Source organism: Malassezia globosa, assembly GCF_000181695.2.
Source record: "Malassezia globosa CBS 7966 chromosome Unknown mgl_sf_1.1, whole genome shotgun sequence".
NCBI lineage: Eukaryota > Fungi > Basidiomycota > Malasseziomycetes > Malasseziales > Malasseziaceae > Malassezia > Malassezia globosa.
Genome location: NW_001849874.1, coordinates 940,707 through 954,208, shown reverse-complemented (window position 1 = coordinate 954,208; position 13,502 = coordinate 940,707). Strand labels below are relative to the sequence as shown.

Genomic DNA, 13,502 nt, shown 5'->3' with positions numbered 1-13,502 from the left:
TTGAAAAGCACGAAACTCCTGCTCATTCAATGGGTATGTGAGCTCATAGGGTGAATTGGACCCGATGGGAAGCCACCACAGCACGACGCGAGGGCCTAGCGCTTGCTTCATATTGGCAAGCACGCCGACGTTGTATATGTTGTACGCGCGACGAAGCGGCTTATGACGAGCGTTTTTGTTGGATGTAAGCAAACGACTAAGCTGAGTTTGTGTTCCACTTGATTCGCGTGTGCCTCTTTGCTTGACGTGTGAAGAGCCCTCAATAAACTCAAGGGTCGTCTTGTTCTGCACAATCAAATAGATGTGGAACAACAGAAAAGGCCCCAAGACCAAGGCAAACTGCGTAAGAAAACCACAGCATCAACTGATATACGTACAAGAAATCCGATGCCCAGCAACAAGATCCAAGCAGTGGGCAGTTCAAATTCTGCCCCAGGTACTAGAGGCCAATTCCGTAGACATGCCCGCACGATTGTTTCCACGGAAAGGACACATAAGAGTGTCGTATACAAGAGGAACAACACAAATGCTTTGTAGTTCCGTTGGCCGATGCATGTTTCCATGAGCCAGGGACAGTGATGATCCATCCGTGTGATACAACGATGGCATTGACGGCAGTGATGGCATCGGTCTGGCTTGGGCGCAGCGCATTTCGAGCACCATCTTGGACCACCATTCGATCGTTTTACCGTGACAGACATTGGGTTTACCAGTGCATCATGTACATAAAATGAAGGACGCGATACCACTGTGACAAAGCACCAGGCCGACATGCCACAGAGAAACACCGTCATGCAAATGCGTGTCCACATGCATGATGGATCATGGCGCCAAGATTGTACAATAACATTACCTGTGAGCGTCAAGAATGCATGGGTCAAGAGAGTTACAATCAAGAGGCCGCTAAGAGCTCTGCGCCACCGATGCTGTGGCGGCGGCATCGTGGGCAAGCATCAAGATGCGCCATGCTCAAAGAGTGGTAGATGAACTTGTGTATGAAATCAAACACCTCCACATGTATGTGATATGAGTACGCCGCGCCGCGCCGCACCCTGCCTGCATTGTATGTATTTGTGTCGCACGGTCATCATCATCGACACGACGTAGTTTAGAGCCACGATGGCTGAGTTAGACAAGCTCGCCATTCGTGGCATGCGTTCTTTCGACTCACATGAAGTAAATATCATCCAGTTTTTCAAGCCACTCACTGTGATCGTGGGCCATAATGGAAGTGGGAAGACCACCATAGTTGAATGCCTCAAGTACGCGGTGGCTGGCGATCTGCCGCCAAATACTAAGGGTGGCGGATTCATTCATGATCCTTACGTACGTCCAAAATACAAGCTAACTTTATAGATGGCTGGCACAGATACCGTGAAAGCGCAAGTTCGCCTAAGATTCCGCAATACAAGTGGTACACGAATGAGCTGCGTGCGGAACTTGCAAGTGACGAAGAAAAAAGGCGGTGGCCTCACAATGAAGACCCTCGAGGGCGTGTTAGGTATTGATGATGATGCTGCTGATCCGCAAGCGCGTGCCTCTATCTCGACACGATGCGCGGAACTCGATCAGGAAATGGCGTCGCTGCTTGGCGTGTCGCACGCTATCCTTGAAAATGTGCTATTTTGCCACCAGGAAGAGTCTAATTGGCCTCTCTCTGAACCTGCAATCCTCAAAAAGCGGTTTGATGAGATTTTCGAGGTTTCACGGTATACAAAGGCTCTCGATTCGATCCGTGCCCTCCGGAAACAACGTGCACAGGATGCTCGTGTCGACGAGGCGGAACTCCGTGCGCTTCAAAATGAAAAGGAGCGTGCAGAAAATATCAGAGCTACCATTCGGACACTAGAGGCTTCGCTAAGTGCCAAGAAAAATGAGCGCGACGATTTAGATGCGGCAATCCAGCGTAAAACGACCGAGAACCAGCAGCTGTACGATGATGCCACACGCTTTCGTGAGGTGGTCAACCAAGCAGAGATGCTTGAAGAAAAAATTGCCTTGTGCGAAGAACATAAGGCATCGCTTCTTAGTCGCATGACCCTTCTTGCTATGCCAGACTCCGAGCTGCAGGATGAACTTACCGCTCTTCCTACCCAACTCGAGACTCAGCACGCACGTCTTTCTCACGTGCGTTCTAACATGCAGGTATACGTTGATAAGCGGTCGTCTGCTGCAGAAGAACATGAACGTCTTGTCCGCCGTCATGCCGAACTTGAAACGGCTGAGCGTACCCGGCAGCGCGTGCTCCAAGCAACTGCAAAAGAGCTCCGTACGTTCGGCAGCGACATCTCATCGGCACCAACCAAGGCACAGTTCGACGCTTGCTCCACGATGTGTGAAGCTTCACTCCGTGAAAAGCTCCAAGAGCATGAAATCAAAGCTGAGCAGCATCAACGAGCAGCTGACGAGCTCGAGTCACAAGCACTGACTGAATATGAGCATCTAGAGACACGTTTGCGCGATCTGAAGTCACAAAGAGAACATACTGGCGCCTCTTTACAGCGGCTTCATGAACGTATAATGTCTTGTGAAAATCAGCTTGCAAGGCAAGCTTCAACAACCAGCGTTTGTGAATTAGACAAGGCGCGTGAGCGCCTTGCTGAACTAGGGTCTGTTTCGTTACCCGATGTACAGGAAGCTATGGAGCATCTTGCGACCCTTGAGGCCGAAAGAGATGCAATTGCGACGTCCTTCGTCGACTCACAACAAGATACCAAACATGTTGCGCGACAGGAGGAACTGGCATCCAAGTTACCCGTGCTACGCGAACGAGAAAATCTTTGGCGCCAGATGTGTGTTGAGCGCCTTGGCCATGTACCAAAGAACCTGGAAGAGGAGCTTGAACAAGCTGAACATGTACTGGATCAAAGCCAAGCACAGTTACTAAAGGCTTCAGAGCAAGTTGTTCAATGGGCCACCACCGTCGATGTATACCAAGATGTACTTTCTCGCTCAGAAAAGCTCTGCTCGAGTCTTCGTGTCGCGAAACAGACACTTTTGGGTGACTTTGCATCAGTGGATGCAGGCCTGGTTACTGTCCAAGAGGAGATCCAAGTTCTGCAGGAATCCCTGTTTCTTTTGGAGCACGCATCGGCATTCTTCGAGAGGATCCAGCACCATGCACATGCCCGACACATGTGCTTGGCTTGCAATCGCGATATCTCTAGCTCCCAATTGCAAAGTGTCGATGCACATATCGAAGAAACGCGTCAGCGAAAGCAACCAGAAAAAGTCGCGGTACTTGAACAAGACCTCGATGCGTGGAACAGGCAGCTGTCGAATTTATACGCTGCGCGAGCTATCGAGAAGCAGCTTCGCGAGCAGCAGGAACCAGAACTGTCACGGCTCGTGGCACAACTGGAAGATGCAAAAAAATGTCATCAAGATGCCGAGGGTGAGCGCGATCGCTCAAGTGGTGCCACTGCATCGGCTGTTGCTCGTGTCAAGACACTCCGCTCGCTCCAAGTCCCCATGTATCGTCTCGTCGATCTGCGACTTGATGTGCAGCTACTGAAGCGCCAGCTCGATTCAATTGCTTCTACCTCAGCTTCGGCAACCACCAGTAATGCATCGCCCGAGAGTCTCAAAGCTCTTTCTCAGGAAATACATGCTCAGCAAGCTCACTGCCATGAACTACGTGAGCAATGCGATCAGCATCGTAACCGAGTCCGCGAGGCCGAGCGACACGTCCATGCCCTAGAAATGCAATTAATGACTGAACAACAGCATGCAGCGGCAACGCAGACAGCCCATCAACGTCTCGAAGAATATATGGCGGACGCAAAAGATCTTGAAAAACAACGCGAGACATTGACTTTCACGATCAACGAACTCACCCAGCCGCTTTCTGAAGCGCAAAAACACCTCGAAGACACGCGCCGCGAGCGCCGTGAGCAAGAAGAGCGTTATAAAGAAAAACGATCTGATTTGGAGCAACAGCTTGCAAAGCTCGCAGGCATGGTGCAGCGTGTTAGCTCTGCATGGGACGAAGCTGAGGCTGATGGTGGTACACTTGTATCATGCAGCATTGAACTGGATCGTGCAGCACAGGCTCTTCAACATACCCAAAAAGAGGCGGAGCGCGCCACACAGGATACTTACGCGCTTGAGACGGCGATTCACGACGTGCGAGCACGTGAAGCCAACTTACAAGACAACATGCGGTATCGCCAGGTGCTACGAGAACTTGAACATGTGACGGCCGAACTCAATAAACTCGACTTGGAAGCAGCGCACATGAGGCATAAACGAGCGAGCTCAGCGTACGATGCAGCGCGGCGCGAAGAGAACGAACTGAGTGGGCGTGCAGCGCACATTCGCGGTGAAATACAGGGTATCGAGGCAGAACTTCAACGTCGCGAGGCCGAGTTACGCCACGACTATAAAGATATATCAAACAGGTACATGCGACAGCTAGTTCACATCAAAGTAGCTGGGATGGCGAACCACGATCTCGATATTTACTGCGGCGCACTCCAACAAGCGATTCTGCAATACCATGCGATCAAGATGGAGGAAGTGAACCAAACGCTCGACTACCTGTGGAAGAAGACTTATCAAGGTACCGACATTGATTCTATAAGTATCCGGTCCGACACGGAGGGTCGCGTATCGGCCAACGGATTGCGCTCGTACCAATACCGTGTGTGCATGGTCAAGGATGCCGTTGAGCTGGACATGCGTGGCCGATGCAGTGCTGGACAAAAAGTCTTAGCATGTATTCTGATTCGCTTGGCGCTTGCTGACTCATTTGGCGGCTCCTGCGGATTCATGGCACTGGACGAGCCTACAGCGAACCTAGATCGGGAGAATGTGGAAGGATTGGCTGCCAGTCTCATTGAGTACGTGTGATAGGGCATCTCCCAAGTGGAGATGCCGGAGAGTTTCTCGCGTGTCGGCATTCCTAACGTTCTTGCATTGTCAGTCTCATAAGTGAACGGCAGCACCAGCAGAATTTCCAACTCATCGTCATTACGCATGACGAAGATTTTCTTACAAGGTTGTCACAGTCAGATGCGCTAGAGCAGTACTGGAGAGTAAGCCGTGATGAACACCTCGTACGTGCTAGACCCGACCGGACTTATTTTTTTGGATCCACTTACATTTTGTCTACCACAGCATTCTATAATTGAGCGTGATGTCGTGCATCGTCTCTAGCTACATGAAAAAATTCAAAGCTCATCGCGATTATACAGCAACGAGCTTGCACTTGCTTTGGCCGTAGATACATATGCGCCAATCTTGTCGGCATTCAGATGATACACCTGCTCAGCCGAGCGTCCAAACATATCTCGCACGCCGTACTTCACACGTGTAAGGAAGTTGAGAATAGTGTCGTGCCATTCAGCACTCCAGCTTGGCGAATAATAGGCCCGCATCAGACGAAGGAGCTCGTGACGGTCCTTTGGAAGCGACTCCAAGCTGACACCATGGTCCTTGAGGAAGCCTCGCAGCTTTGCATCGGACCAGCTTACATACTTGATTGCCGACGATGCAGCAGCTTGTGCATGTTCTTGCATGAGACGCTTCAGATCATCAAACGAATACTGCTTGTGGGAATCTAGCACGCCCTGCCTGGTCAAGTACTGTCGCATATCGCTCTCCTTCCAACCTGCCCAGATACTGTCAAGCACTGTTGTGTACTTGTCCTTCACAAGCTTTAGGTACTCGTCACGCGTAGCGCTCCAGTCACTGGGAATAATTTTGTGATCCACGAGCCAGCTGCGCAGATCCGCCTGAGTCCACGTATCATACACATTGTCTTGGAAGTAGAAGTAGTACTGCTTCGCAAGATCCAGGTATTCATCTCGTGTTTTCTCTAAATCAGTCGCCAGATAGCCGTGCTGAATTAGCCAACGCCGCAGGTAGTCGGTCGAGAGACGCTTGTACGGCGCCTCAAAGTTCTCTTTCGCAAATGGCTCCCGAATTTTCTCCAGCATCGTCTGCTTCGTTGATCCACTGGGCAGATCAATTCCGTGCGACCGCAACCAGGAGCGCAGCTCTTCCTCACTCCAATGACTGTACACATAATCCTTCGTGTCGTCCATGAATGACGCTACATCATCCCACTGGTTTGCTATGCTTGTAGAAGCAGCATGTCCAGCCTTGCTCGCCATCGTAACAGCTGATTTGGCTGACTTGGGTGCCTCACTTGCAGCATTTGTAGCAAACTGTTGCGCACTTGCCTTTACGACCGATGTCTTCGAAGGGAGCTCTGATTGCACAGAGCTTGCGATACTCATAACCGAGTCAAATTGCGACGACGCCACATCCTTACCTGAATCGATAGCTGCATTGACTTCATCAACAAGCGAGCTGCAGTCTTTCTTTGCAAGTTGAACAAGCTTTTCAAACGTCGAGCCAGGCGATACGACACCACGTTCTAGCAGGTACGATCGTAGACCTTGTTCACTCCATGATCCGAAGTCAAGTCCTGTGCATTTCTCCATCAACGATACTGAATCATCTTTGAGATTTGCTTCAGCCACGTAAGGGCTTGCTACCAATGTAGCTACAGTGAGTAAGCCAGCAACACGCATGTGTCTAAATCAAGAGGTGTCCCGTCAAACGTTTGCCCCGCGAGCCTATTTAGACTATGACAAGCGGCATGGTCCGTGCATTTCCCGGGGACCCATGCAGCGTGCAATGGCGGTACCACGTGGGTGTCATGTGAGGAATTACAAAGAATTCACGTGATTCAATTTTTTTTTTCTGTGATAAATGGAAATACCGCTCCAGTTCTGCTTTTCCTTTATCCTCGACATCCTTGACTTGATCTTTCATCTAGTCATTTCATAATGGTACGCACATAATTTGATTGCTTCTCCCGCGGAAACCATCGTCCTTCTTTTCTTTGGTAGGGATGCATGATACTATGCGGGGTTGCAATTTAGAGCTCCGAGCTCAGCGTGTGCAAGGCATGATGCTGACTCGACTCGATGATCCTACAGCCCAAGGCAGCAAAGTCTGGTAAGAAGCCTGCTCCTTCGCCCTACTCGACAAAGGGTAGCTCGAGTAAAACGAACTCGAACCCTCTGATTGAGAAGCGCCCTCGCAGCTTCGGTATCGGTACGTTTACATTAGCTTGCTACACATCGGTCCACAGAGACTAACGCGAGAATTCAGGCCAGGACATTCAGCCTCCGCGTGACCTGACGCGCTTTGTCAAGTGGCCGGAGTACGTCCGTTTGCAGCGCCAGCGTGTCATTCTCCAGCAGCGTCTGAAGGTGCCACCGGCGATCGCTCAATTCTCCAACACGCTTGACAAGAACACTGCGACGGCTTTGTTCAAGCTCATGAACAAGTACCGTCCAGAATCGAAGCAGGAGAAGAAGGCGCGTCTCGATGCCGTCGCTAAGGAGGTAGCGGCTGGCAACAAGGTTGACCCGAAAGCTGATGGCAAGAAGCCTCTCTTTGTCAAATATGGTCTGAACCACTGTGTTGCCCTGATTGAGGCGAAGAAGGCTAACCTTGTCGTGATTGCCGACGACGTTGACCCCATTGAGTTGGTTGTGTTCATCCCGGCTCTGTGCCGTAAGATGGGCATCCCATACGTGATTGTCAAGTCTAGCTCGCGCCTGGGTGCTGTTGTTCACCTCAAACGCACTGCCATTGCTGTTATTCAGGACGTTCGTTCTGAGGACGAACGTGAGCTGGCAGACCTTGTGTCCGCCGCGAAGGCCAACTACCTGGATAAGTATGATGTGGCACGTCGTCACTGGGGTGGTGGCATTCGTGGCAACAAGTCCGTTGAGAAGCTCCGCAAGCGCGCCAAGGCTGCGGGTCACAGCCCAGCCACCGTTGCTAAGGACTCTCTTTAAATTTAATGTGTACTTGATTTGTATGATTTGAAACTCAGACTTGAAAAAAATCGTGGGGGATCAGCTACTCACGTTGACACAGGGGATGCCAACCCTGTGAACAATTTTTTTTGGGAGGTTTAGAGTGTACTACTTTTGTAGGGCCTATGACTCATGTAGCTTTATGAGCTCTCTCTTCCCTTTTTTAAGCTGAATCTTGCGATGAAGAATTAGAATTTTGGCGCGCTTTGTTGTGGCCTTGTAAAAATCCAAATGCATACGCCTGTGTTCGTTAGCGACAGCGCCCTACGCACCAAGACACCGACCATCGTCGATAGTGTTATAACTGTACGATTCGACCACCTTTGTTCGGTCCATGAAGAAGGCGGGAGAACAGTCGATGGACTTGGTTTCGAACGAGGGAATTTGAAATTTTGGCTAGCCATCCGGCGCTCGGCTCGTGGTCTCAAGCGTGTGGCTGCACGGAGTGTTTGCAGCCCTGCTACACTCGTAAGCAGCATTCTTGCACGTAAAACATGAAAATTCATACACATCCGAACATCCTTCACGCAACCTCATGTTGCTTATTTCTGGCCTTGTCATGCGCGTTTTTGCATAGCCGTCCAACAAGGTCGGCACGTGATTGTGGAGAAATGCATGGTAGGAACACGAACTACTGCATGATTTGATGTTTCGACTGTGTCAGGAGCTACACGATCACCCTGACTGATGAGCCAAGTCCAAGGAGATAAAGATTCAAGTCAGCGCGAAAAGGGTAACGTATATTTTCCAGAATGCATCATTTGACTCGGAAAAGTCTCAGATGAAGCGCTCCCAGATTTATCGGCCAACTTTGCCGACTTCCCTTTAGATGCCACAATCAAGTACCTCACACACCATGGGATAGATCCACAATATCCACCACAAAGTATGATTCAAGATCCTGATGTAGGGAAAGAATCTCAGGATTCTAGATCGGAAACGCAATTTAAAGAACAGGAGGGTACTGATGATGTGCAAGACTCGGCGCGACGCACTCGATCTGCCACATCTAATACTGATCGGCGGAAGGAGGACGACCCGTGGCATTTTTATAATCACGACGATGAACATACATACCTTGCATCATTAGCCACTGGACACTACCAAGCAAGACCTCCGCCCAAGGAAATCGATGTGATAGTTGGCTTTCTGCATCGCTGTCATCGTGCAGGTACGTCGGCAATGTTGGTTGGCTAGCTCACGTTGCAGATTCTATCCTCAAGCTTCAATAAATGATTTCTATACACTTGTATATTCCTAGTTTTCTTTAATGCGCCCTTGCTACCTCAATGAATCCCGTTTGTTCAATGTTGGATTTGTCCATGAGCTCACGCATACCTTCCCGCCACGCTACAAGTTCTTTCGCTTCTTCCCACCGGAAGAATTGGCGCTCTCGCTCATGCATTTCAGGCCATTCGTCCATCATCTCATCATCTGTCACACTAAGTTCCTCCAGTTCGTACATTGTTTTAGGAACCATTTTGTCCGTCCCAATCAGCTCTTTGGGGCATTTAGAATGCGGCCTTCGGTCAGCATGTGACACTCTATTGCGTGCTTCTGTCCATGAAGGACGTAAAGACTTGGTTCGTATCCCTGCTTCTTCCCAAAGCTCTCGAACTGCAGCCTCTTCTACCGTCTCATTCTTCTCGACACCGCCCTTCGGCAGCACCCATTTATTTTCATGCTTTCGTGACTTGACTAAACACACTAGGATTCTGTCCTCCTTTGACTGCGTAGTATCTTGCTTCACAGCCAGGATGACGACAACTTGCCGCGGCGTCGGTTTTGATCCCATGTCCAATTAGTGAATTAGTTCCGTTAGGATTCCTCTCCGGGTGCGGGCGGTGATGGCACGTCCGAAAATTTCACCTCCAATTGCTTCATGAGATTTCGTAGTACTCACCACCTCCACAGACATGCTAACTGACGATGCTCCATGACGCGTGAAGAACAACGGCAACGTCAATTACAGCGTGTGTCATTGGTATGTGTGCAGTGCAACTAATGAAAAAGCGTATCTATGCATCAAAAGATAATACTGAGCGCGCTCGACTTCATATTCAGCGCGCTTTTCTCTATGCTGTCAACGCAGCAGAGACGAAACGAGCGTTAAGGGATGTTCGGGAAAGTTTACGACTTGCGCCATATAATAACAATGTTTTCGTTTGCTCGGCCAAAGTGCTCGAAAAAGTTGGTTTGTATGAAAAGGCCTCTCGTGTGTTAGAAGCAGCGGCTCGTCTCAAACCTGTGCCATGCGGAGCTCCGACCGACGATACGACTAGTTCAAGGGCCCTGTTGCAGATGCCCGCTGAGCTTATGGTACTCATATTTTCGTATCTGCCATTTTCATCTATGCTCTCATGTATGGGCGTGTGCAAGCACTGGTATGCTTACATTGTCCAATGTGCTTCCCTTTGGCACTCAATTCACATTCGTTCACAACCTGCAACGTCAAGTGTATTGAAAGATACCATCGCACGTCAAGCTCGTTCTTTGTCTACGTATATTGAGCGGGGAAAGTCTTGTGTGCAGTCACTTTCTCTTTCGCCACCAATATCCAACCATGATAAGGTGCGGAGCATGCTTGAAGGCCTAGAATTGTCCTCACTTTCTGTGGAATGCGACCATTCTTCATGCTATATGTGGTATCATTGGGCTTTCGAACATACAAAAGTACACACTCTTTGTATCCGGGCGGTTTCTCGAAAAGAACAGATTCATCCCTTGGCTCAGTCGACCTTTGCGGTTACCCATGACGACTACGAGGGCTAACCAAGGCACAAGTCTTCGGAACCTGAAACTTATCAACACACCTCCTTTAACAGCGGATCCAGCCACTTTGCGTGCCTTGGAACGATTAGAGACTTTTGTCTATGATGCCGGCGATTCCATGCATGCCCTACAAGATGTGCAAGCCAAGTGTGTTGTGCCGACCATGGCCTTGATCCGGCAGGCTCATACCACACTAAAACATGTAGAAATTCAAGGCGCAGCTGTGTGGACTGGTGTGTTCGGACAGGTCCAGTCGCCTGTGCGATCGTTTCCGCATCTGCACGTATTGCATGCACCACTTACATGCATGGCACCACTTAGCACGGAGTGGCCCGCGTTGACTTCCTTCGAGTGCCATCTCTCTCGTCAAAGACACGATATACAGGATCTTTTGAAGCTCATTCAGGCTATGAAGGCAACGCTCGATACGTGGACTATCCGTTTGACGAGTGATGCTGATGCAAGGCTTGCGCATATCTTTCTCAAGTTATGCAGGCACTTACGGGCGATCCATGTCATTGTGGACGAACATGTCCCAGACATGCTGCCGCCGGTACTCGATACTATGGAAACGGCCATGCAACGACCTCTCACACCTTCACTTCTCGTATCCTTGCTAACACCTGGTGTTTATGAAACTGATGTACATTGTCCAAATTTGCGTACGCTACGTATTCATAACGATACATCCTTAAAAGGCAGAGAACTTATTCATATGGTCCGGACACGGACGCTCTTGTCCAGAGGGTATGCAATGCCTGACGCTTCTTTACAAGACGGTAGTGACCAAGGCATCGATGTGTCAAGATTAACTGCAACTTCGAGCTTCGCACCTGATCGTGATGTTACTCCGGCGTGCGATGCACTCACTCACTTGCACATAGATACGTGCTTGGGTCTGCAAGCGGAGGCGATCCCCATTTTGCAGAAGCACGTTATGCAGGTGTCATGGTCGCCCAATTCTGTGGCACGCGCTCACTTGCTGGCACGTCGGTATCATGAACCGCGCACGCTTCGCGCACGCTTTCTGTGAACCAGACTTTGTGTGCACGAAGAAAGCGCGCTAATTTAATGGGATCATATGTCGGTACGGAATTGCTCGACACATGTGCACACTTGCGTAGAAAAGCGGCCCATGCTGGCTCTGCTGTTACGCGGGCATTGTTGGTCTTGTTGTTGCTGGTTGTGGCAGTGGCTGTAGTCAAGCCAGCCAAGTCTGCGGCTTGTGCCACAGATGGCGGATGTAAGAATATGGCGCGTGCTTCGCTCAGTTCAGCGAGGTAGGTATCAAGGCCTAGCTGGTCAGGTGGAGCATAGCGTTCGTGCTGGGCCCTTAATACCGCCTCAACGGAGGCATGTATACTAGCATGGTTAGTACAAAGACATGAAATTGGAGAGGGGGGTAGGGAAGGGTTAGGTCGGTTGCATACGTACGAAATCCATCGGTGTGCACTCACAGCGGCAATGCCCGGGACGGTCCGGTTAAAATCTGTACCACATAGCAGAGCAAACTCCATAAATAAGGCAAAGGGCGAGGTAGCAGAGGGAAATAGCTGCTGACACACTTGCTGAGAATCGACTAGTTCTAACGTCATATTCGAGAGGCCTCGTAGTAGCGGTACCTGGTACAACAGAACATCGCTGTCTTCGCTAGCAACCATGTCTGCATAGCCATGCAACACAAGGGAGCTGGCCATGGCCTCAGCTTCGTGCATAGGACCACCACCAAGAGATCCATCGCCTGTTACTAGCACAGGTACGTGCATGAGGCGGCAAAGATCCATCAAGTCGAGGTATGCCTGCTTGGGAACGAGACGCGATGCTCGGCGATACACACCAACAAGACGGTCACTCAGCATGCACAGTTGTGACACCATATCTCGCACACACATTTGCGCCGGAAACCAATTCAAAGCATGCGTGTCATCGGAGCCTAGGCGACGGACACTTTGCTCCAACTGACTACACATCATATGCCACTCATCGATGTTGTGCGTGACAAGATTTGTATCAGCGCCCAAGATACCTGTCGTCAGCATCACATATAAATGCTCTTCGGCAAGGGATATGGGCCGTTGGCTTGTAGACTCGCGCATATCTGAGAACGATTGCGTTATCGACATATAATCCTGTTGAATCGCTTGAATTGCATCAGCAAGCCGGCTAGGTGCATTGTGCCACTTGATCGGATGCATCGTGTCTTCGTCGGCATATTTATCGATGACCTCACATTCGTCCACGCACGTGAAGAGTTCTGGAGAGTATGGCTCATAGATATCATCTTGAAACTGGGTCTGGGGGTCCATCGCATACTGTACGAGTGACTCGATTTGACTATTGCTTGGCGACGAATGTTTGTGTGAAAAAACAAGATCTTTATGCAGTGGACGCCTTGGCAGCCGCTGCCGGAGCAACTGACTTGTTATGCTCTTTTCCTGCAACGTAAGTGTATTATATGTGTCCACACATGCCAGCAGATGTTGTAGACGAACAAATCGGGCCAACTCCCACGCATGGCGCTGTGTTGCAAGATGATGAGCGGTGCGGCGTTTGGCATTCTCGCGCGCTTTTTGGGGAAGGCGCGCTTCGGGATGATCAAACACCATGATAGGTGTGCATGGGATCCGATGGAGAGCTTGGAGTACTTCAAAGCATCCAGAAATATGTCGAGCGGGGTCTGAGCTAGCCCGATAAAACAGCCTTTGAGTAAGGAGAGTGGCATCTCTGCACGGTTAGCTCAACGTCATTTATATTTAATTTGTTTTTGTTTTTTTCGGTATCTTGTGCATAGGGCAGGCACATTTACGTACATGGCAATTCGTGCATGAGCCAAATCCTGTGGTTGAATGCTGCGAAAACAAGTAGGTGCATATTTGCGTACATATGGCA

General features: G+C 50.0%; 8 protein-coding genes across 8 annotated transcripts; 4 read left to right on the top strand and 4 right to left on the bottom strand.

Moving 5' to 3' along the window:
• Window positions 1–293: 293 nt before the first annotated feature.
• Window positions 294–941, bottom strand: MGL_0433 (uncharacterized protein; the record flags this gene model as incomplete). Its single annotated transcript, XM_001732606.1, has 1 exon — window positions 294–941. One exon carries the CDS (start codon window positions 939–941, stop codon window positions 294–296), a length of 648 nt encoding a protein of 215 aa, XP_001732658.1.
• A 178-nt stretch (window positions 942–1,119) lies between these two features.
• On the top strand, window positions 1,120–1,356 carry MGL_0432 (uncharacterized protein; the record flags this gene model as incomplete). Its single annotated transcript, XM_001732605.1, has 1 exon — window positions 1,120–1,356. One exon carries the CDS (start codon window positions 1,120–1,122, stop codon window positions 1,354–1,356), a length of 237 nt encoding a protein of 78 aa, XP_001732657.1.
• MGL_0431 (uncharacterized protein) lies at window positions 1,357–4,851 on the top strand (the record flags this gene model as incomplete). The annotated part of the gene is made up of 1 exon (XM_001732604.1): window positions 1,357–4,851. The coding sequence occupies one exon, from the start codon at window positions 1,357–1,359 to the stop codon at window positions 4,849–4,851; it is 3,495 nt and encodes a 1,164-aa protein (XP_001732656.1).
• Window positions 4,852–5,171: 320 nt separating this feature from the next.
• On the bottom strand, window positions 5,172–6,539 carry MGL_0430 (uncharacterized protein; the record flags this gene model as incomplete). The annotated part of the gene is made up of 1 exon (XM_001732603.1): window positions 5,172–6,539. The coding sequence occupies one exon, from the start codon at window positions 6,537–6,539 to the stop codon at window positions 5,172–5,174; it is 1,368 nt and encodes a 455-aa protein (XP_001732655.1).
• Window positions 6,540–7,295: 756 nt separating this feature from the next.
• MGL_0429 (uncharacterized protein) lies at window positions 7,296–7,820 on the top strand (the record flags this gene model as incomplete). Its single annotated transcript, XM_001732602.1, has 1 exon — window positions 7,296–7,820. The coding sequence occupies one exon, from the start codon at window positions 7,296–7,298 to the stop codon at window positions 7,818–7,820; it is 525 nt and encodes a 174-aa protein (XP_001732654.1).
• A 708-nt stretch (window positions 7,821–8,528) lies between these two features.
• MGL_0428 (uncharacterized protein) lies at window positions 8,529–9,038 on the top strand (the record flags this gene model as incomplete). Its single annotated transcript, XM_001732601.1, has 2 exons — window positions 8,529–8,574; window positions 8,617–9,038. The coding sequence occupies 2 exons, from the start codon at window positions 8,529–8,531 to the stop codon at window positions 9,036–9,038; spliced, it is 468 nt and encodes a 155-aa protein (XP_001732653.1).
• A 70-nt stretch (window positions 9,039–9,108) lies between these two features.
• MGL_0427 (uncharacterized protein) lies at window positions 9,109–9,636 on the bottom strand (the record flags this gene model as incomplete). The annotated part of the gene is made up of 1 exon (XM_001732600.1): window positions 9,109–9,636. The coding sequence occupies one exon, from the start codon at window positions 9,634–9,636 to the stop codon at window positions 9,109–9,111; it is 528 nt and encodes a 175-aa protein (XP_001732652.1).
• Window positions 9,637–11,548: 1,912 nt separating this feature from the next.
• MGL_0426 (uncharacterized protein) lies at window positions 11,549–13,219 on the bottom strand (the record flags this gene model as incomplete). The annotated part of the gene is made up of 2 exons (XM_001732599.1): window positions 11,549–11,975; window positions 12,048–13,219. 2 exons carry the CDS (start codon window positions 13,217–13,219, stop codon window positions 11,549–11,551), a joined length of 1,599 nt encoding a protein of 532 aa, XP_001732651.1.
• Between the last annotated feature and the right edge of the window lie 283 nt (window positions 13,220–13,502).